This window comes from Schistocerca serialis, chromosome 2, assembly GCF_023864345.2.
Source record: "Schistocerca serialis cubense isolate TAMUIC-IGC-003099 chromosome 2, iqSchSeri2.2, whole genome shotgun sequence".
In the NCBI taxonomy this organism is placed as follows: Eukaryota; Metazoa; Arthropoda; class Insecta; order Orthoptera; family Acrididae; genus Schistocerca; species Schistocerca serialis.
In genome coordinates, this window is record NC_064639.1 from 776,546,420 (window position 1) to 776,569,569 (window position 23,150).

General features: G+C 37.4%; 1 protein-coding gene across 3 annotated transcripts in view; it reads left to right on the plus strand.

Annotated features, from left to right (window-relative positions):
• Positions 1-23,150, plus strand: part of LOC126458000 (ATP-binding cassette sub-family C member 4-like) — a 310,841-nt gene that overhangs the window by 199,095 nt on the left and 88,596 nt on the right. For all 3 annotated transcript variants that reach the window (XM_050094772.1, XM_050094773.1, XM_050094774.1), the window contains 2 exons: positions 3,454-3,636; positions 10,585-10,799. In XM_050094772.1, coding sequence (XP_049950729.1) covers positions 3,454-3,636; positions 10,585-10,799 — 398 coding nt within the window. The remainder of the gene's footprint in view (positions 1-3,453; positions 3,637-10,584; positions 10,800-23,150) is intronic.

The window sequence follows — 23,150 nt, forward strand, 5'->3', positions numbered from 1 at the left end:
AACATGTAGCCACCCATTTTCTAGCAATTCATGTACTAGGCTAAATAAGTAGTTAAACAAAAGAATTTCTTCATATAGCCTATTAATGCACATTTTGCTTACCTCAATTCATTTGTTTCTAGTGCTGTGCTGAAAAATGGTCTATGACCATTTCCTTAAAATTTGGATGATTGAGTAGTTGAAACTTCCTGGCAGATTAAAACTGTGTGCCAGATTGAAAATCAAATTTGGGACCTTTCCCTTGCACAGGAAAGCTGCCCAAGCATGTCTAACAACCCATTCTTACAGCTTTGCTTTTGCCAGTTCCTCACCTCTTCCATTTCAAACTTCATAGAATATCATTATGACACCTTTCAATTACAGGGCACGGGTCCTGTGGATATGCATTGTGTATCTCTAACTGCAGCAGTTTCCATTGCCTTCTGCACCCTCATGCCATTGATCATTGCTGGTTCTTCTTTCTTTTAGGGGCAGTTTCCCACCCCCATGGCATGAGAGTGTCCTGAACCTCTGCCTGCTCCTCTGCTCTCTTTGACAGGGCTGTTAGAAGAATGACAGTGACTTCTTATGACAGAAGTCTTCAGCCACCATTGCTGATGACTTTTCTTCAAAATTTTAGGCTGTTATCTGATTGGTATCCAGGAGCCAGAGCATTCTGATTGCTAGTTGAAGATGTTACTCCTCCAACTAGCAGTGATTACTTACCTGTCCTTCTCAAGATCTCAAACTGTGTACCAGATTGAACCCACCCCACTCCTTCCCAATCACTATGACAAATCCAAGATTATTCCATGCAGAATATGAACAAATCCATAATCAACTCAGAAGCCATACTCCAACCTTCAAAATCCTGACAACACCCAGATGAATCTGATTTCCCACAGCACATTATCTCAGATGCAATTTCCAATCATATTCCACTCAAAACTATGTACTATAACTGTCTCACTGTCCCTCCATGTGCTCTTGCCCTGCTCCAAGAATTCCATTTATCTAAAGAGAATCCTTCATACTGATAACTGTGTCATGCTCACACACAATTGACAGCTCCAGCAACACAGTCAGTTACTTATAAAGTAACAACTTCGGCATTGGCACATGACATGCACTACACTGAAGAAATACCTGTAAATTCTACAAAGTATTGGAAAAGTTCCATAGGCTCTCCAGAAACAACCCCACTCCCATATGTCCCAACCTATGTTAACAACAAACCATTTCCTGACAACCTCACCAAAGCCAACAACCATTTTTTATTCTACCTGAAAGACACAGTCACCATCCCATATTACCCCAACTTTGATTATTCAGTGATTTCCTATGTATATGAACATACCAACATAGTTATCCCACCTCTGACACCAAAATACCAGTATATGAGAAATTTATTCATGATTGTGAACACATTTCATGTATTTCATAATGGCTGTAGCAGCCACAGGGCCTGTTCCTTTTGACATGCATTCATGTCCAAATCAACATTGCATAATAATTCATAAAATTCCAGTATTTACACAGCACAGCACTCCACTAACGGAACACACCAACAGCTGAAAACATTATGCAGACGCTTTCTAAAAAGTGAAATACTGCACCTGGTCATAATCCAATTACCAATCACCACCTCAAGTAATGTCCCAGAGCCTATTATAAAGCCCTTGCCACCATTTCCAAAACCATCCTCTACACAGATTATTGCCCAGAGCAGTGGAAAATGGCCAAACTTCTCCTCTTCCAGGAGCTGATAAACCACACTCAGATACCTCATCCTATCAATGTCTCAGCCTCACATCAGCTTTCAGAGAAATTCTCGAAGTCAAGCCTGCCCAATGAATCAATTAGTACCTTGCAACCCACTTAATCATTCCCAACACTTATTGCAGCTTTTGTCCAACTATTACATTGACATTTAACTTCTTTACCTTACCCATTTTATCTTCTGCCAACACACCTTCTCCTGTGTATTTCACCCTACTGTCTCAAGGCTCTATCCTTTCAAACCTCCTTCACTGACACTGCAGATATTCCCAAATGACATCTCCTCACCTAACTCCTGCACTATGCTGAGAACAACACCTACCTAACCATTTCCCACACTCTTCAACTCTCCCAAGCCTCCCTCCAACACCACTTCCATCATCTCTGGTCAGGTGAGGTAATGTGTGAAAACTTCAAGTAAATCCACAGAAAAGCTGTCACCATCTTTGGTTGCACCACTATTTGATTACATCCTCTACATTTCTGTCCCTCTCTTTACAACTGATCCATCCCTCTGACTGATACAGTAAAGTATGTAGAACTAACCCTCAACAGAAAACTAACATTGAATACACATCTCCTTAACATCCAACACTAAACTCAAAACTGACTAAAACTACTGAAATTATTAACAGGCCACATCTGGGGGCTGCATCTTTCTACAGTAACTCTCACCCATAAATGCTGCATCTGCCCCATCATCATCTATGCCAACATTCCCTGTATCTGTGTCTCCTCTAAAATTTGCACCTGAAATCTTGGAAAGACAAGCATCCACCTTCCTTTCTGAATCTGCTTACTTTCCCCACCTTGCATCCCGTATCAACTCATCTGCGTCCCTCATCTTCTTCTCTTCCTAAAACTCCTTCAGATCCAATACATGTATTGCTAAACCCAGCTGTAACACCCAATATCCCACCCAATAATCACAAATGCTGGTATTCTGCTTCTCTATTACATCTATATTATACCTTATGTACCATCATGCCTTATCTAGCCTCTTCTGTTGGAAATTCAAATGACTCCAACCCACAAATCATGAAATCCATCCCAAGATATACCCCTCTACCCAACCTCAGTCACAATGCTCAACCTAACACCATGCTCCCATTTTCTTCTCTCCCCCTTGCTGACTTTTAACCACTGTCTGTGTTACCACAGGAGCCCATAGTCATACTCATCATTCCACCTCTGTCATAACCATGATTGTTTCCATACATCATTAACATCACCATTACACCATAGCATCACTCACTTAACCATCAGTGACCGTATTTTAAATGCATCATAAAATCACATATAAAGTTTTAAATAGTAATCAGCATTGTTCACCAATGTTTTCTTTTTTTCCCTTTAAGTCTACATTTATTGTCATCCATTTTTAAGAAAAAATCATGAATATTGTCCATAAATTTTGACTCATTATTCAATATTCAAAATACATACTGATAATTTAAATTCTGTAATACATTACTGTGAACTATATTTTAATATATATTTTGGGGCAGCTCTTCCTCAGAGCCTTTCACTATAAACCACACCTGGTCTAGATGCGACAGTTAATTTTGTCTTTCTACTACAGATGATCAATGTTTATACATAGTTGTTACTGAATAGATCATACGACACATAGATGAAAAGATTTTGTATGAATATCATCAAACAATAAAGAATTTTGTACTTTTCCTACAACAGGGCAAAATCCAAATTCAAGGATTATATAATGATATTGTCCACAACCCAGAGTATACAATGATACTGAGTCTGTCAAGAGACAATGCAGATAATGAAGATCAGTCTGAAGGGAAGAAACCATCACAAACAGTTGGTAGGCAGCTTTCGAAGCTCTCCAGGCAAATATCCCGAACATCAACATATGTGAGTAACACAAAGGGACCCAAATGTTTGTCTATTTTGAAAGAGTTAACAGTACTTTTTGAATACGTCAGTCATGTACAGTGATGAGGTTTTTATATATATATATATATATATATATATATATATATATATATATATATATATATATATATATATATATATATATATATATATATATATGTATGTGTGGATGGATATGTGCGTGTGTCAGACATATATGTCTGCTTGTGTCTGTATATGTGTGGATGGATATGTGTGTGTGTGTGTGCGCGAGTGTATACCTGTCCTTTATTCCCCCTAAGGTAAGTCTTTCCGCTCCCGGGATTGGAATGACTCCTTACCCTCTCCCTTAAAACCCATATCCTTTCATCTTTCCCTCTCCTTCCCTCTTTCCTGATGAGGCAACAGTTTGTTGCGAAAGCTTGAATTTTGTGTGTATGTTTGTGTTTGTTTGTGTGTCTGTCGACCTGCCAGCACTTTCATTTGGTAAGTCACATCATCTTTGTTTTTAGATATATTTTTCCTACGTGGAATGTTTCCCTCTATTATAACTACATATATATATAAAAATAGAGGGAAACATTCCACGAGGGGAAAGATATATCTAAAAACAAAGATGATGAGACTTACCAAACAAAAGCGCTGGCAGGTCAATAGACACACAAACAAACACAAACATACACACAAAATTCAAGCTTTCGCAACAAATGGTTGCTTCATCAGGAAAGAGGGAAGGAGAGGGAAAGACGAAAGGATGTGGGTTTTAAGGGAGAGGGTAATGAGTCATTCCAATCCCGGGAGCGGGAAGACTTACCTTAGGGGGAAAAAAGGACAGGTATGCACTCGCACACACACACACACACACACACACACACACACACACATATCCATCCGCACATACACAGACACAAGCAGACATTTGTAAAGGCAAAGAATTTGGGCAGAGATGTCAGTCGAGGCAGAAGTAAAGAGGCAAAGATTTTGTTGAAAGACAGGTCGGGGGGGTTTGATGTGGAAATGGTCCCTTCCCTACAGCCTAGGTCTTCGTGGCAAACAAATCTGCTCCAGTCCGGAATCCCTGAACCATTACACCAACAACCTGAAAACAGCTTTCGCATCCCGCAACTACCCTCCTGATCTGATACAGAAGCAAATAACCAGAGAGAGCCACTTCCTCATCCCTTCAAACCCAGAACCTCTCACAGAAGAACCCCAAAAGTGCCCCACTTGTGACAGGATACTTTCCGGGACTGGATCAGACTCTGAATGTGGCTCTCCAGCAGGGATACGACTTCCTCAAATCCTGCCCTGAAATGAGATCCATCCTTCATGAAATCCTCCCCACTCCACCAAGAGTGTCTTTCCGCCGTCCACCTAACCTTCGTAACCTCTTAGTTCATCCCTATGAAATCCCCAAACCACCTTCCCTACCCTCTGGCTCCTACCCTTGTAACTGCCCCCGGTGTAAACCTGTCCCATTCACCCTCCCACCACCACCTACTCCAGTCCTGTAACCCGGAAGGTGTACACGATCAAAGGCAGAGCCATGTGTGAAAGCACCCTCGTGATTTACCAACTGACCTGCCTACACTGTGAAGCTTTCTATGTGGGAATGACCAGCAACAAACTGTCCATTCGCATGAATGGACACAGGCAGACAGTGTTTGTTGGTAATGAGGATCACTCTGTGGCTAAACATGCCTTGGTGCATGGCCAGCACATCTTGGCACAGTGTTTCACCGTCCGGGTTATCTGGATACTTCCCACTAACACCAACCTGTCAGAACTCCAGAGATGGGAACTTTCCCTTCAGTATATCCTCTCTTCTCGTTATCCGCCAGGCCTCAACCTCCGCTAATTTCAAGTTGCCGCCACTCATACCTCACCTGTCTTTCAACAACATCTTTACCTCTTTACTTCCGCCTCGACTGACATCTCTGCCCAAACTCTTTGCCTTTACAAATGTCTGCTTGTGTCTGTGTATGTGCGGATGAATATGTGTGTGTGTGCAAGTGTATACCTGTCCTTTTTTCCTCCTAAGGTAAGTCTTTCTGCTCCTGGGATTGGAATGACTCCTTACCCTCTCCCTTAAAACCCACATCCTTTCGTCTTTCCCTCTCCTTCCCTCTTTCCTGATGAAGCAACCATTTGTTGCGAAAGCTTGAATTTTGTGTGTATGTTTGTGTTTCTATCGACCTGCCAGCGCTTTCGTTTGGTAAGTCACATCATCTTTGTTTTTAGATATATTTTTCCCACGTGGAATGTTTCCCTCTATTATATTAATATCAATAATTTGAACCCAACAATTACGTTTGTTATTGTCACTGTTGCATTTCAAAATCTTTCCTGTCGTCTTATTTTCTCTGTGTTTTTGCCAGTAGTTTCACTTTGTATTCACCTTCTCCTTTTTACCGTAATCTACTATACAATTTTATCCCGCCTATATATACTCAATAATACGTAACCCACTTCCAAACCAAAACCAAAAAAATTTTTTTTTTTTTTTTTTTTTTTGCCGCTTTCAACACTACCGCTACTATAAAATCCACCGTTTCTAGTTCACAAACAGTTCCTTTCACCTTTTAAACAACCATTTCGGCTATTTCTAATAACTTTCGCTTTATTTCCATTTCCGTTTTTCCCACATCACTAATAATTTTTAGCCGCTTCCCACAGGTTTTACCGTCATTATTTCTTCGTCAGGCAATTGTTAGCCTCATTTTCATAATCTGCCACCACAAAACCACTCCTTTTAATACATTACACGCGGTTTTTTCGAAATTTTCCCGAATTTCTCCGTCCTTTAACATGTTTTGGCGGCAACACAACCACCTAACCTTTGTGCACATCGTTGTCTACCAACTCAAGTCCAACATAGCCCAGCTGTAACTAACACCTTTTCGCCTTTTTCACACCAGATCTCCAGTTACTTTCCAGTTCACCTTTTCTCTCCCCATATATTTTTATTTTCATTTTCATTTCAGCCTCATGTTACACTTTCCACCTTCTAATACCATGTAAGGTCTTTAAATATGTCTGCTTGTGTCTGTATATGTGTGGATGGATATGTGTGTGTGTGTGCGAGTGTATACCCGTCCTTTTTTCCCCCTAAGGTAAGTCTTTCCGCTCCCGGGATTGGAATGACTCCTTACCATCTCCCTTAAAACCCACATCCTTTCGTCTTTCCCTCTCCTTCCCTCTTTCCTGATGAGGCAACCATTTGTTGCGAAAGCTTGAATTTTGTGTGTATGTTTGTGTTTGTTTGTGTGTCTATCGACTTGCCAGCGCTTTCGTTTGGTAAGTCACATCATCTTTGTTTTTAGATATATTTTTCCCACGTGGAATGATATATATATATATATTACTGAAATCACTATATTTTAACATAAAAGGCATAAAGTAAATGACATTTTAACAATTATGTCTTCACATGCTGGATTATTCAAACTGTTTGGTGTGGAAGAGATTGGTTCAAATTAATAGTTTTATTTGGAACTTGGTATCATAATACTCATAGAAGAGTGTCTGCAGTCAAAACAGCTCAGTCTGATACACTAACACACACACAAACTCTTAACCCAGATGAATCCCAGTAATTATTTAAACTGATGTAGTTTAGGAAACCATTCCTAAGATGTGTGCATAACCCATTGCCCTCTGTTTTTTAATACGTAATAGCACCCTATTATCAGGCTGGCAGGCACTATTAATCTACAATTTTTTGTTGTATTTATTCATCTATGTATGATCTTACAATGCTACAGAATTTGTCATCACATCACAATGAAAATAAAGAGCTCAAAAGAATGTATACACACAGAATATACTCTGAAGTATGTTTTTATGAGGACAGGATTGGACAGCATCTAATGTTAGTAAATGGAGGACAGTAGGTCTATACAATTGTTGAATGATGCTTTCCCTTAGAATATCTGATTACATAACCTTACTCTTGAGTTTTGAATGGTTGGAAAATATCTGAAAACATTAGTATAATCACTTCTATGAGAGACCTCACATTGAAATTCACATATATGCTAAATAGTGTGTTTTCCCATATAGTATTTCTGTCTAATGTTCACATAAATTTCATGCTGCTAACACAACTGCAACCAACTTCAAAGTCTATATGAGCAAATATTAACAGTGATATGTCAACTCTCTAAACCATTCTTCATTCATATATAAATATAGCATCCAGTTTCAGTATCATTTGAAATCTCTGTGTTTATTTATGGGTATACTCTGCAAATGGAAGCACTGAAAGAATAACTGCTCAAAGTCTATGTGCACACTGTTATTAGTCTAATCTTATCTTGTCTTCAAAATCCTTATTAGATTCCTAGATTCTTCATTTAAAGGGTTTTTTTTTCACCGCTTCACTGCTTCCTCTGGACTGATACTATTCATATATACAGCCATTCAGACACTCAGCCTAAACTCCCTAAATATCTAGCATACTCACTGCTTCTTTTCTTATGATATTAATTGGTTTAGTTCTCAAAAGTAAGCACTTTACTCACATGGTACACACATACAAAATTCAGTACCACCAAAAATATTCATCACTTGTGCCAACCTTTTTATGTCTTGCTTGGAGATAGATTTCTAGGAATCCCAGGATTCCTGATACTACTGTGTTCTTTATCAACCTTGTTCAGTATGTGAGTGAGATTTCTGAATTTTTAATCAATGCTTTAACACTTTTCTTAATATAAAATTTATGTAACTTTCCTCTATACAATGCCTCAGTTAATCAACCTCAAATCAAGCAACAAGCAACAAAAGAAGTATTCAGTATACATAGTGCTGGACATAATGTCACATTATGTGTTTTATTTTCCCAAAACACATCAGTTTTAGATAGTGAGTACACAGAATACAATGCCTCCTATCACCTGAGAACAGGCCTGGCAGTTGAAAAGATTTTACACTAAAATGAAATATATAACCTCACTGAATATCCAAATATACAGAGTGTTTGAAAAAGAACACCCTAGTTTTAAGTATAAATTTAATGGGGAAATTAATGAAAAATTACATCAATGATTACATATCATGAAAGAGAATCCTTTCAATTTTTGTTTGATGTTAGTAGACTTCAATGTGGGATCCATTTGTTGCTCTGCACACGTCGAGACAATTTTCCATTTCTCGCCATGTATTCACAAACATTTCAGGTGCAACTCTCTCCACCACTGCAGTAAATCTTTCCTGTAAATGATTGATGTCTCTGATCTTTTCACTGCACACAACATTTTTATGTGGCCCCAATATAAAAAGTCCAGCAGGGTTAAGTCTGGGCTTTGTTGTGGCCAAGATATTGGACCAGCCCTGCCTATCCACCTTCCTGGAAAGCAAGTGTCAAGAGCTTTATGCACATGGTTACTGTGCCTTCTTGTTTGAAAAATGCAAGCCCCTTTTCTGCCTCAATGTTGTCCAGTTGGGGAAAGATGTACTCTGTCGACATGTCACAGTAAACATCCTTGTTCATTGGTTTTTCTACAAAAATGAAAGGACTAATCACACAATCTTCCATCAACTCACACCAGACAGACATTAACTTTCAGAGGGTCACGTTGCTGAATAACATCATGTGGATGCTTTGCCACCCCCCCCCCCCTCCTCCTCAATTCTGCAGTTATGATTAACTGTTCCACTGACAAGAAATGTAGCCTCATCAGAAGAGAGAATCCTTTTTAAAAAAAATGACATCATCATCAATTCTGTGTAGAAAGTCAACAACAAACTCATACCTTTCGATTTTATCAGTAGGTTTTATTTCTTGTATCAGTTGCAACTTGTAGGCATGCAAATTTTAAGTATTTAATGCAGAACATCATACACAGTATCTTTAGGCACTCCTAATTGTAGACTACGTCTGGCCAATGACTCCTTTGGGCTCCAAACACATGAAACATGGATCTGTTCAACGTCTTCAGAAGTTCTCGGTCTACCTGGCTATTTTGCTTTTAAAACACTACCGATTTCCTGGAAACCTTTAGCCAATGACAGATAGTTTTTTCTGTAGGTGGTTCACCACCATACTGATGTCTAAAATTATGTTGCACTGTCATAACTGACTCAGTTTTCACCAGCTAAATAACACACTGCACTTTCTGATGCGGAGTACACATTGTTGCTGAATTGATCTGCACTGCACTGCATGCATGCCTGGATTGAACTGAGGGAACAGAGGGGGGGGGGGGGGGGGGCGGAACAAAAATGGCACTGGTGCTGTCTCAAGGTCAAGCAGACCTGCCAAATGCAGTGGAGCCAAACATGGAGAGTTAACGAATCAAACACCATGAACTAGAATAGTGCATGTATCTTTGTACAGATTCTAGGACACATTAAACCTAGAGAGTTCTTTTTTAAACACACTGTACTTTTATTGTATTTTATTCAGGAAATGTTTGAAAGCAAGTAATAATGTTTACATTTTCCCAATACTCTTACTCCTTTCTTTTCAACAGTCATCAATTATACTTTTTGTATAGTATTGGTGTGAATGAAACATGTTTCTATTTTAGGAATTAATTCTTTCTACAAACACTTTTTCATACTTATCAGTGCCCATACAGCATGCAAACTACCTGTCACCTTATATCACAGTCACTCTTCCAGCCCCATAAGAACTACACATAGCCTTCAGAAATACTTTCACAAAGACCAGAGGAATATTTTGCACATGACGGTTGTGGCCTAATATGAATTTGATAGGGTGCCTCTTAAAAAAGGTTATGCCTATTTTAAATTATACAGAAACAAAATGTCTCCTCTGTATGCTGGTCTTATACTTGATGCTGTAAGAGAAGAAATTACTTGTGATATGTTATTTTTCTTATCATCTTAAAACAGAGGAAAGGGAAGAAACTAAATATTTTTTTAGCCTTGCTGATACCTATCATGTTCCTATAAAGTAACAGAGTTCATTATTTGTTCAAGAGTCTGTCTTCATATCATGGATCCCTGGTAGATGAAGAGGAGGACGAAGAAGCACCAGACATGATAGAAGCTACAACCAAAGGAAAGGTGAAACAGTCACCATACACTGGCTATTTCAGGGCTGGAACCAACTACTTTGTTATATTTCTGATAGCCATACTCTTTGCTTTGGCTCAAGTACTTGCCAGTGGAGTTGATTACTTTGTTTCTTACTGGTGAGTCTAGAAAATTTACATTGGCAGTCATGTGTTACAAATATGTGTGAGTGTTTATGTGGAATAGAATGAGTTGCCATAGTTACCATTAGCTGAAGGAGACAAGTGTATCTGTCATCAGATATTCATCATCTTGATTTAAGATGTGACTGTAGCTCTACTAAGATCAAGATTCTTTTTGCAAGTTAAATTTGCTCAACTGTTTTACAGATCACATCCATGTTAACCTGCATCTCATGAATAGCCACATTAAATATGCAGTAAATATTAAACCTATGTACAAAGAACAATATCTGCTATTTCAAAGTTTACATCCACTTTATATTACCCATCGGTTCTCTACAACATTGTCTATTGAGGTACATTTATTTCCTCTAATTACGGTTTTCTTTTCAAACACACTGTCCTTCACATTAGTGTGTACTTGTCATGTAAGCACCTAACCAATTACATCCATTGTATTTGCTGTTCAAAGATTTGACAAGGCCCTTCAGAAATAGCATATGAGCATTCCATGCATTACATAATCAGTGGAAAAGTGCTTCTGTAGGAGCACAAAAAAGGCAAATAAGTTTCTCTTTAAAAGACCCTGACAGAAAAGTGAGAACCAGCTGTCACAATCCTCATTCTGCCTTCCCCTTACTGGGACTGGGGAAAATGATTTAGAATGTTCTGTGTTGAAGGAGTATGAATATGTTTGCTTGTAGCAAAGGCTTCCTATTCAGCAACTCCCACTCACTGCCGCTGTCTGTACAGGGCATTCGGAAATATCCATTACAAATTTATAGGATGTATAAGGGGTGTGAGTACATAATATTTCGAATAGGAACCTACATCCAGAAACATACCATTTCCATTCTACGACAGTTTCAGTTCAGATGTGTAACATGTCCACATCTGCTGACAGAAAAAGAAAAGCCCCTGAGTTGCTCGTCCAGGTGTGCAGTAGGGTAGACAAGATGATGTATACTACAACTGATGACCACCTGATGTCACTTATTGTCTGATTTGCTGTAAGACCTATTCAATGCCTGTGCTTCTCCAATATGTAAACATGGTTCCATACACATTTTGGAAATATACAGTCATGCTCCTTGTGTGTGGTGAAGCTTGAGGTAATGGAAGAGCTGTTAGTTGGCTGTATCATGACCATTTTCCACAGTCTAGCATGCCATTGTATAAACTTTTTCCCCATGTTGCGCAGTGGTGAAATGAAATGAGTACATTCACCGTGAGGGGGCAGGGCTGTGGTGCCCCATGGGAACAACTCGAACAATTGCAAGTGCAATGGTTGTTGGTCTCAGTATTGTCTGGGATGTTCTGTGTGAGCAACAATTACATCCATACCACATACAAAGGGTATGTGCTATGGGTCCAGCCAATTTTCCACAATGTCCAATTTTCCACAATGTGTTCACTACTGCATGTGGTTCCTACCCTGCTGCATTGACACACCCCTGTTGCCACACTGAGTTATGCTAACAAAAGAATGTAAGTTCACTAGAGACCATGTTCCGAATTTGCAAAACAGCCATGTCTGGGCAGACAAAAACCCCTGGCCACTTATGTTTAGGGATTTCAGCACGAGTTTGGTATTAACATGTGGGTGGATATTCTGGATGGTTATGTGATTGGACCATACCTCCTTCCCTCAAGCTAACAGTTCATGCGTACCTGATCTTCCTACACAATGTATTGGACCCATTCTTGGAAGCTGTGCCAATGAATTTCCATCAGGAAAGATGGTTTCAACATGATGATGCACCACCTCACTTCTCACGCATGGTTTGGAGACATATTAATGGACAATATTGTGAAAGATGGATAGTCCAAGGTGGTATAATGTCCTGCTCATTGGAATATAACAGTTTCCTACTTCACAAAATTTATTGACAACTGAACTGCATACTCGTCACATTAACAAAAAAACTGACTGACATACTTCACAATCTCTCACTAACTAACAAAACAACAACTCAACAACTCACTTGCAGCCTTGCTGCATTGCTTTATATAGAATTTTAACAATAAATTTCAAAATAACCCATTATTAATTTTGTACAATTTTGATGTTACAATTAAAATGAGCAAAACGTAAAGCTACTGATGTTACAGCTGAATAAGGTATAAAATACAATATCGTATTACATAAATTTTTCAGTATTATCTGTAATTTTAAATATAAAAAATCAATCTGAACTGTAATTGCAATAATGTCTCTTGTATTATTTTAGTTATGTAATTAATTACAGTTTGGATTTGGTTACTAATGCTCAATGACAGTACAAATCTTATGCTTTATCTGATTAAATACGTAAAATTTACAAATAAGGCCTCAAATTCTGAAAATTGGAAAGTTGTGTGATGTAAAAAATTGGAGAGTTAATTAGAAATGTAATTACAAAGGATATTAATTACAGAGTAGGACATAAAAATAGCCAACAAATGAAAATACATTGCTTGGTAATAACTTTTAAGCCATTTCTCAAGATAATGATGTTCTCTGTGTCAACCCACCAACATTTCCACAGCCTCTTAATATTTGCCGCCAGGTATTTAACACTTCAATTTCTTGATTAAACATCTAACTCAGCACCTGTACATAATTTTGTTAATGACAACAATCCCCTGACAATCATGATAATATACGTCCTTCCAGAACATTCTATATGCTTTCACAATGAATATCAAGTGTTTTAGCAAATTGGACAGAATGAAAGTTTATACCAGAACATGCTTTGTAAGTACAATGTCTGTAACAATGTTGGTGGTTGCCATATCAAGCTGCTGTTGTAATGCATCAGTACTGTTTGTTGTGGCTGAACTTAGGATATAATTTTATAGCACTAACACAACACTTTTAGGAATAGCGATCTTCTTCCATTAATATCTAAAAGATGACTCACAGCAACAACAAAAACTTCAAAGAGTAAAAACATGGAAGCCGAAAGAAAATCTTGGGAGCAAAGAAATTCACAACACAGAACCAAGCATCACCATAGGAGAGGAGAGGAAACGCAGTTCTGATTTATTTACTTTAACACTTCCCCCCAAATCAAACTGTGGTGCACTGAACAACTTTTAAATAAAAAACAAGAGGTCAAAACACATTAGTTATGAAGTCCTATCTTGGTATACATTGCTTTAAATTTGTTTGATTTTAAAGGCATTGTAAACTTGTCACCAAGTTGATTTTCAGAACGCATATATTCTACATTGATAGCCCCCTTTTGATAGAGTTCACACACAAAATAATACCATACTTCAATGTGCTTAGAACATTTGTAGAACTCTGTGTTTTTCACTAGTTTAATGGCATTTGCAGTGTCAATGAACAATATTGGTGTGTTTCTTTTTCCACTGATCTCCAACTGCAGTCTGTTGAGCCATACTAACTCCTTGGTTCCTTCACTTTCAGCAATGAACTCCACTTCAGTGGTGGATAGTGCAACTGATTTCTGCAGTTGAAATGTCCATGATACAACCATATCACCAATCATTGAAACAAAACCATTTGTTGATCATCTTGTTAGAGTGTTGCCAGCAAAATCAGCACCAGCTTAGGCACAAAGTTTACCACCAGATGAAATATAGAAGAGACCTATGTATGAAGTACCACATAGATATCTGAAAATAAATTTTACAGCATTCCAATCAGAAGAAGTGGGTTTAGCTATAGATCGAGCAACTTTTGAAACAGCATAAGCGAGATCTAGACGAGTAGAGCATGCCAGGCATATTAATGATCCCACAGCCGAACAATAAGGAAAGTTGTTGTCAAGAGTATTGCTATATTCACTGTCTAATTGTTCATTATCACATGGAGTTTTTAATGGTTTTGAATCAGCTGTGATAAAACGATGTAGAATTTTCATGGTGTATGCTTGCTGTGAAATAAACTCTCATTACTCTATTTGCATACCTAAAAATGAGTCTAAGGATCCCACTGTTATTTTGAATTCAGACTTTAACATGTCTATAAATGAATTCACCACACTTTCAGTTGTTCCTGTGATAAGTCCATTTTTTCTCTTGAATGAATGAAACTTATTATTTCAGCAACGAGGTGATTGCTTAAGTCCATACAATGATTTCTTGAGTTAACAAACACGACCTGCCCATCATCGAAACCTTCTGGTTGAGCCATGTATATTTCTGTACCCAAGTCACCATATAAAAATGGAGTTCTAATGTCAAACTGAACAAGTTTCAAATTTTCTTCACCTGCAATCACTGTTACAACATGAATAGTATCATAATGAGCAACTGGACTAAACATTTCATCATAATCAGGCCTGGCACAACAAAACATACCACACACAAACAAGTGAGCATGGTGTCGATCAATCGATCCACCAGGGTTGTATTTAATATGAAGCACCCATCAATTATCGATAACATATTTTTCTTTAGGCATTTCTACCAAGTCCCAGGTATCATTTTCTTCAAATGTCTTCATTTCTTCTTTCATCACATTAAACCATTCATTGGAATTACTACTATCCATAGCTTCCTTGAAGTTTGTTGGTGCAAGCTCTTCATGGATTGCTTTTGTCAGGCAAACTAACGCATTTGCGTCTTGAGAGTGGTGAGCCAGGTATCCTAATTTGTAGTCACTAAGTTTTACTGGCAGACATGTTTTATGAACTGGATGTCAATTTGGTAACTTATTCAAATATTCTTGGTCACTAGTTTCAATCTGATAAACAGTAGATTCCAATTCAATAAAATTTCCAGTCATACATAGCTTTTCTGGTTGAAAATCAACAATGTTTGATTTAATCACACGATGTTTTAACAGTGTCCACATCTTGTAACCATCTTTGTCATTCACTTAGTCAATTAAATGACCAGGTATACCCTTTTCATCAAACTTTGAACGAAATTTCTTTGGCAAATGAACATAGTGTTTTGATGCATAAATTCGTAGATAGTTAAAACCGTTAAACACTTTGCCAGTCCACAATTTGAAAGGTGTTTTACCTTCAACACTTGACTTCCCTATATGATTGAGTAGAATAATGGCTGTGTCACATGCACGAGTCCAAAATGATTAGGTAACTTACTAGACATTAACATTGGGTGAGCTAATTCAACTATATGTCAATTTGCTTGTTCAACAACACCATTTTGCTCAGGAGTGCCTGGACACATAAGACAAAACTCAGTACCACAGTCTCATGTTACAATTAAACTCTCCTTCACCATCAGACCAAAATACTTTTACCTTATGACCAATAGCATCACACTCCTTCAAAAATCTTTTCAAATTGTTAGCCACTTCAGATTTATTTCACATGAAATATATCTGAATGAAACGAGAAAAATCATCTTTGAAAATCACATAGTAACGAAAATCATTTATAGAGTCAACAGACATAGGTCCACTAACATCTGGATTGATCAACTCACTGACAGTTTGTGGATGATCCCTGCGATGGCTAAATGGTTTACAGTGGGATTTGCCAAGAACACATCCATCACAAAATGATGTGGTATCAGGGCACTTAACTGATGTTTCAAAACAAGAGAGCACATCTTGTACATGATGTTTATCTTGATGACCGAGTCTCTCATGCCAACATTTTAGTTGTTCTTCTGAAGTTGCTAAGTTAATTATTACTTGATCCGGAGGACAAACTCTCATGTTCATAATGTATATTGAACCAACCAGTCTTCCTGTTGTGACTATTTCACTATGTTTCTGAATGACAACACCTTTGTTATCGTGTCACATTGTATCCATGTTTTGTAGCTTGATGGACAAAGAAAAGTTGGTATCTGACATCAGGTACATACCACACATTTTCAAGCAAAGCAGGTGTGCAACTTTTGTTTATGAATATTACAATATAAATACTGCCAGTCCCATGTGCAAAAATAACTTATTTGTCAACTGTTTGCCCACATCGTGGAATCGGAAACTTTTCGAATGTAGCGAAATGCTGTTTATTTGGTGAAATACGATGTGTCGTACCAGAGTCCAAAATACAAGAATCTGCACTATCAAAATTAACATGAGACAACAGATTATTGGCTAGAAATGTATGTGGTTTGTTGCTCACTTTTAAACTGGAACTCGAATTGTTATTGTTGTTAGCTGTTGCTTTTGCTTCTTCTGCGGCCATGCACTTTCGGCAGTTTGCAATTATATGTCCAGCTTTCTTGCAATACAGACACATACGACTATCTTTCTTCTATGACTTACTCCCCTCTGTTGCAAATTTCTTCTGTTTTTGATGTAGCTCATTCGATTTTGATTTTGTGTAGAAAGCACCAGCTGCCTGTGTAGCTAGCGAATTCTCAATCGAATGCAAATTCTCAATTAGAAGCTGTGTTCTGCTCAGGTTCAGGAACATGATACCAGGTTGATCTGTAAAATTGATATTCGGGTCCTATTGTTTTGAAAATACTATGATGGAGCAGCGAAAGGGGCAAAGTTACATTTGGATTAATTTTGTTCAGTTCACTGCACAAGTCGTGGAAAATGTTCACAAGTAGTGACATGTGTTTAGTTATAGACGTGACATCATCTCTTGAAGTTTCAAATAAACAATCAAACACCATATGTAATCGCTGCAATGGAGATTGATCATATACTGACATAAGGGTATCCCAAGTTTCTTTGCGTCAGTCTTCTTTCTTACATGAACAGCAGGTTTCTCATCAAGCACCATTCCAATGATACCAGCTGCACGAACATTGTCCTGTTGCCAGCACTCATATGCTTTGGACAGTTCTTCTCCTTCCACTAATGACGGACACTGATATGTACCATCTGTAATTGAATAAAGAGGACATTCCTTTAAACAAAGCTGAATCTGTCATTTCCATGTTTCCCACTGATCTTCTCTTGACAGTTTAAGAATGTTTGTATGACTGATATATAGTCTGATGAATGAATACCATAATTCTCAGAGCCTGAAGTGTTCAAACCTGGGCCCATGACCTGTTGTGGATGAACTTATGATATAATTTTATAACAAGAACACAACACTTTTAGCAACAATGATCTTCTTCCTTTAATATCTAAAAGATGACTCACAGCAACAACAATAACTTCAATGAGTAAAAACATGGAAAACAAAAGAAACACTTATGAGCAAAGAAATTCACAATATTGAACCAAGCACCACCGTAGGAGTGGAGAGAAAACACAGTTCTGATTTATTTACTGTAACACTGTTCTGTTACGTACAGTATGCTGGGCTCTTTTTGTTTTGAAATAATGTAAACCTATAATATTTAAGTGTTAATATAAAAATATGTGTTAAGTGATAAATGTATATCTTGTTATGTTTCCTTTTGAATTGTTACCTAATAATTGTACTGTATCATGCCTATCTCAGTTTCTCAAGCAGAAATGGATGAGTTAAACATTTGAACTGAAACCATCATGGAACAGAAATGATACATTTCTGGACATGGGTTCCTATTAAAATATTATGTATGCTCTCTCCTCTACAAAGCCTAGAAGTCTGTAATGGGAATTTCCATACACCTTGTATATGTCTCTCTCCCATGTCTCCTTTTTCTTCCCTTAATTTACAGAATATCCCACTTTCACAGTTTGCTCTCTCACATACACTGTCTTCTTTTGCATTTCTTTCCCACTGACGCTTACTCTACCACACATAGGAAGTTTGGGGTGGAGGAGGTGGGTTGGCGGGGGGGTGGGATAAGGGGGGGGGTTGAAGTTGGCTGGTCTGGGAGTCCATACTGCCTTATTCTTTTCAGTCCACTATCTCTCACTGGTCATCAGTGTCTACTCTCTCTTTGGCTCCACTGCCATTGTCTTCATCCATCCCTCTTTCTGTTTCACTGCCATTTTCTCTCTCCCACCATCGCTGATTCCTCTCTCTTTCTCTGCCACTGGCACTGTCTCCTCTCTTTTCCACCATAAAGGTCTCCCCACTCCTTTCTTTCAGCATAAAGAAGCACAAATTTGTTCAAATGCCAAAATTTTTGGTGTGGCAGGCAGAATGAAGATTGGAAGATTGAAGCAGTTGCTTTTCCACATTTATATCAGATTCTTTTAAAAAGGAACATAGTCATCTTTTTTGTGCTTCTACAGGACCATTTTTCCACTGGTTGTCTTCTTTTCCCTTTTGTGGCAGGGTATTCTGCCTATATAAAATGAATTTAGTAGGTCAGTTAAGTTTTGACAGCCTATTAATATACTTCAACACATATATATATACTTTGACACAAATCAAGAAAAAATAAGTATGCATACATAAGGTTAACACAGAATAATTTGATTTTCATGCTTTCTGGATACTTAACTCATCAATCGAAGAATTCATCAAAAATGCACAGCTTATGATTTGTATCTTGAAAGAGTAAAAATTTTATTAGTAACATTTTTGTATATGTGCAGTCTCTCCAGTTTTACGTCATTTTTGGCGCTCGTTTTAAGTTATTTTCAGACATGCGAAGACAGCCCCTTTTTAACCCATTTTTTGTCATTACAATACTAATTTGGACATATTTGTACTGGCATGAAGTGCCCATTATACAGAGACAGTGCATCATAAAGCTTTATTGGAGAAAATATGCTGACTGAAAACATAGTCCAGTAAAACCAGAATCCTTGCAATTTCAAGAATTTCAAGAATTTTATTCACCATAGATCATTTTACAATGATATTGCTTCGTCATACAAGATGTACTAGAACATACAGAATAACAAAATAAACTTCTGTCCATACATTATAAATGCATTTGAAGCATGGCAGTGTACCAAATTACAAAGGATAGCTTTTAAAAGCTAACGCAACAAGCTATCTTATAATCTAATATAATAAGGTATTTTATTGTTTATAGTATAAACTTTGTAATTACACACGATTAACCACAGCACAAAAGAATATGTTTAACTACAGACAACTTTTAAATGCTTATATTCTCCTCAGGCATCTCAAAGAATTCTTTAATGTCATAGAATGGATGATCTGACACCCAGCTGTACCACTTAATTTTAAAAGAATTTGTATCCATAGACTGAACATGAATTGACTGTTTATTGAACATTTTGAGTGGGTTAACTTTGTGGGAATTTCCTCGCTAATCTGTGGCACGGTATGTCTAAATTACCGTTCGCCCTGGTGTTGTGTTCGTGTATTTCCTTTCTGGCAATAAATTCTGAAATATTATTTTTAATATAGAGTACAGACACATAGATGTATATGTTTATAATTGTAAGTATTCTGAGTCTGGAGAAAAGAGGATGACAGTGCTCCCTATGACCTCTTTTACATATTATACGTATGACTTTTTTTTGTAATTTCAATACATTTTTTATGTGAGGGGAGTGCCCCCATATAATAAGACCATATGAAATATGTGACTGGAATAGCCCAAAGTATGTCACCCTAAGGTGCGCCAAGCTCACTACCTCCCTTAGTTTCAAGAGAAGATATGCCACCCGAGATATTTTTTCACATACATGATTGACATGTTCCTCCCAATATAGTTTTGAGTCAATGTGAATACCTAAGAGTTTTACTGACTTATTGCCTACTTCATTTGATGTTCCCATTAAAAGTTATTGTGTTTTGTCAGGGTTGCATAGGAGCTTATTGGCTGCAAACCAGTCCAGGGCCTTATCTAGTGTTTCTTTTGTTAGGTTATTCAGATCTGAAATGTTCTGATGTGTGGTAAGTAGTGTTGTATCGTCAGCATAACACACAACAGGGTGAGCTATATTTTTAGGTAAATCATTAATAGCGACAATGAAGAAGAAGGGTCCAAGGACAGACCCTTGTGGTATACCTGTGCTGATTTCCGTGATGGAAGAATTTAAAATTCTGACTGAAACGAATTGTTTTCGGTTACTTAAATAAGAATTTATCACAGATAAAGTGCTGCCTCTCACCCCATAAAACTCTAGTTTCCCCAGTAGTATGTCAACAGGAATGCAATCGAAAGCTTTGCTTAGGTCACATAATACCAGTGATACCATGTTATTATTTTCAAAAGCTGTTAAGGTTTGGTCAATGATTTCCAAGATGGCCCCTGTTGTGTTCTTCCCCTTTCGAAAGCCAAACTGATTGTTACATAGGATATTGTGTTTTTCAAAGAAGTTGCTTATTTGTGTGTGTATCAGCGCCTCAAATACCTTTGAGAATATTGGAACAATGGAGACTGGTCTGTAGCTTTGGGGCAGATGTTTGTCTCCTTTTTTAAAAACTGGGACAACTTTTTATACCTTGAGTGCATCCGGAAAAACTCCAAATTCTACACATTTATTAAAAATATAAGCTAATGGTTTGGCTATTGAGTGTATTGTCTTTTTAATTATGTTATTTGATAACCAATAACAGTCCATACTTTTAGAACCTGAAAATTTGGATACAGCTTTTATAACATCAGCAGGTGTGACAGCCCTCCATTGAAATGCCAGGTTAACAGGCAGTGGTGTTCCAACAAGGTTCATTGCAGATGAATTTGTTGCTTTGATACTGTTACTTATTTCTTTAACTGAGTTTAAAAAGTACTCGTTTAATTCTTCAGGATCAAGCAGAGCTGTTTCTGTGCATTTCGGTGTATTCTCTTGTTTTATTATTTGCCAGGCTGCCTTGCATTTATCGGGAGCTCTTTCTATATAGTTCTCCACTGCTTAATTTTTTGCCAGTAGTAGTTAAGCTTTATAGTATTTTTTGCATTTCAGATATGACCTATGAATGTTCACACTCTGTTCTGCCCCTTGGTCAGAGGCTTGTTTATGCATCTGGTACAGCATATGCAAGTTTCCTCTAGTTTCTACTAGCTCTTGTGTGAACCAGTTCAGACTTTTCTTTTTCATTTCATTTGGATATCTAATTTTTTTTACTGGTGAGCAAGAATACCATAAATCTGTGTACTTTTTAAAGAAGTTACCAAAGCTAGTTTCAGCTTCCCTTTTTCCAGATTGACAATTATATATAAAGTCCCAATCTGCACTTCCTAATCTATCAACAAACATATTTATGTACTCTCCCTTCTGTCTTCGTACCACTACTACTTTAGATTCTCCAGTTTTAACTGGTTGCCTCTTACAGAGGGTAAGGAGTAGTGGCTCATAATCTGCAAGTCCACTTCCTGCAAGTCTAACTGTAAAATCGTCCCTATGGAAATTCACAATAATATTGCCTATACAGGCATTCTTACGTATGGCACAGTTATTTGTACAATAGAGGTCTAATGATCTTAGCATATTCAAAAATGTCCTAGCAACTGGTCTGTGTGTTTACCATTTCTATGTTGAAATCACCACATACAGCAATTCTCATTTTACTCTTAATTTTTTTTTTTTTTTTTTTTTTTTTTTTTTTTTTTTTTTTTTTTTTTTTTTTTTGTTGACCAGAGAACCCTTGCCATGTGTTAACCACATCAGTTAAAACTACATTTATGCCCCAGACTGGATATTATGCGCTATGCGCATACTGTATATTGTATATGCATAACTTTGAACCTCTGAATCTCGGTAATGGAGAATAGTATCAAAAAAGTATAAAAGTTCCCCAAGAATATCATTTTAAGAACAATGGTACAAATTTTGATGACCTGCCATGAATAGAAATTATAGGAGCAGCTGTTCCCCAATCTGTACTTTTTGTACCTAAAATAATAGTTTTTTGAAGTTTTCTGAAGAACCACTCATGAACAAATGTTGCTTTTACAAGCTGCCAAAGGTCCACCCTAGATCACACCTAATGCAAAAGAATCATCTGATTTGCTCAATATGTCTGGGCTGGAGAAAGTATGTAATGTTTAAATGTTGACCCTATACAGTAGAATAGTTACAGTATGCAAGTTCTTCCAAAAGGTATACACACAGTTGTGAGGCCAAGAGCTACATAAAACTACTTGGCCCTACATAAAACTACTTGTCCCATTAGGTCTGTGATAACAGAATTTGAAATATGACTCCTTGAAAAATTATATTTTTGAGTGTGGCATTTTAGAACATACTGGTCATAACTGTATATGTCACGACCTTCATTGAGGCTATGATTTCATTAAATTATGAATTAAAGGGCAATTAGTATCATACATCACTCTGTATTTTCATTTCAGTGAAATATTTCAACTGAAATGAAATATTTATGGACATAAAAGTTTTCTAGGTATGGCACTGCATCATATTGTATAAAACTATGTCTGGAGAAAAACCAATGTTTTGGCCGCAGTTGCAGCAGCCTTCTTCTGGGTCTACAGTAGAAAACTTTTATGTTGATTGGCTCTGGCTGCAGATGTTTATGCAATTATAAATATTTATGGTTGAGAACATAGTAGAAATCTTAGTGTAAGAAAGGAGATTGGACAAATGTGTGAGTGAGCTGATTGTGACTGTCGGAAGTAGGCGCA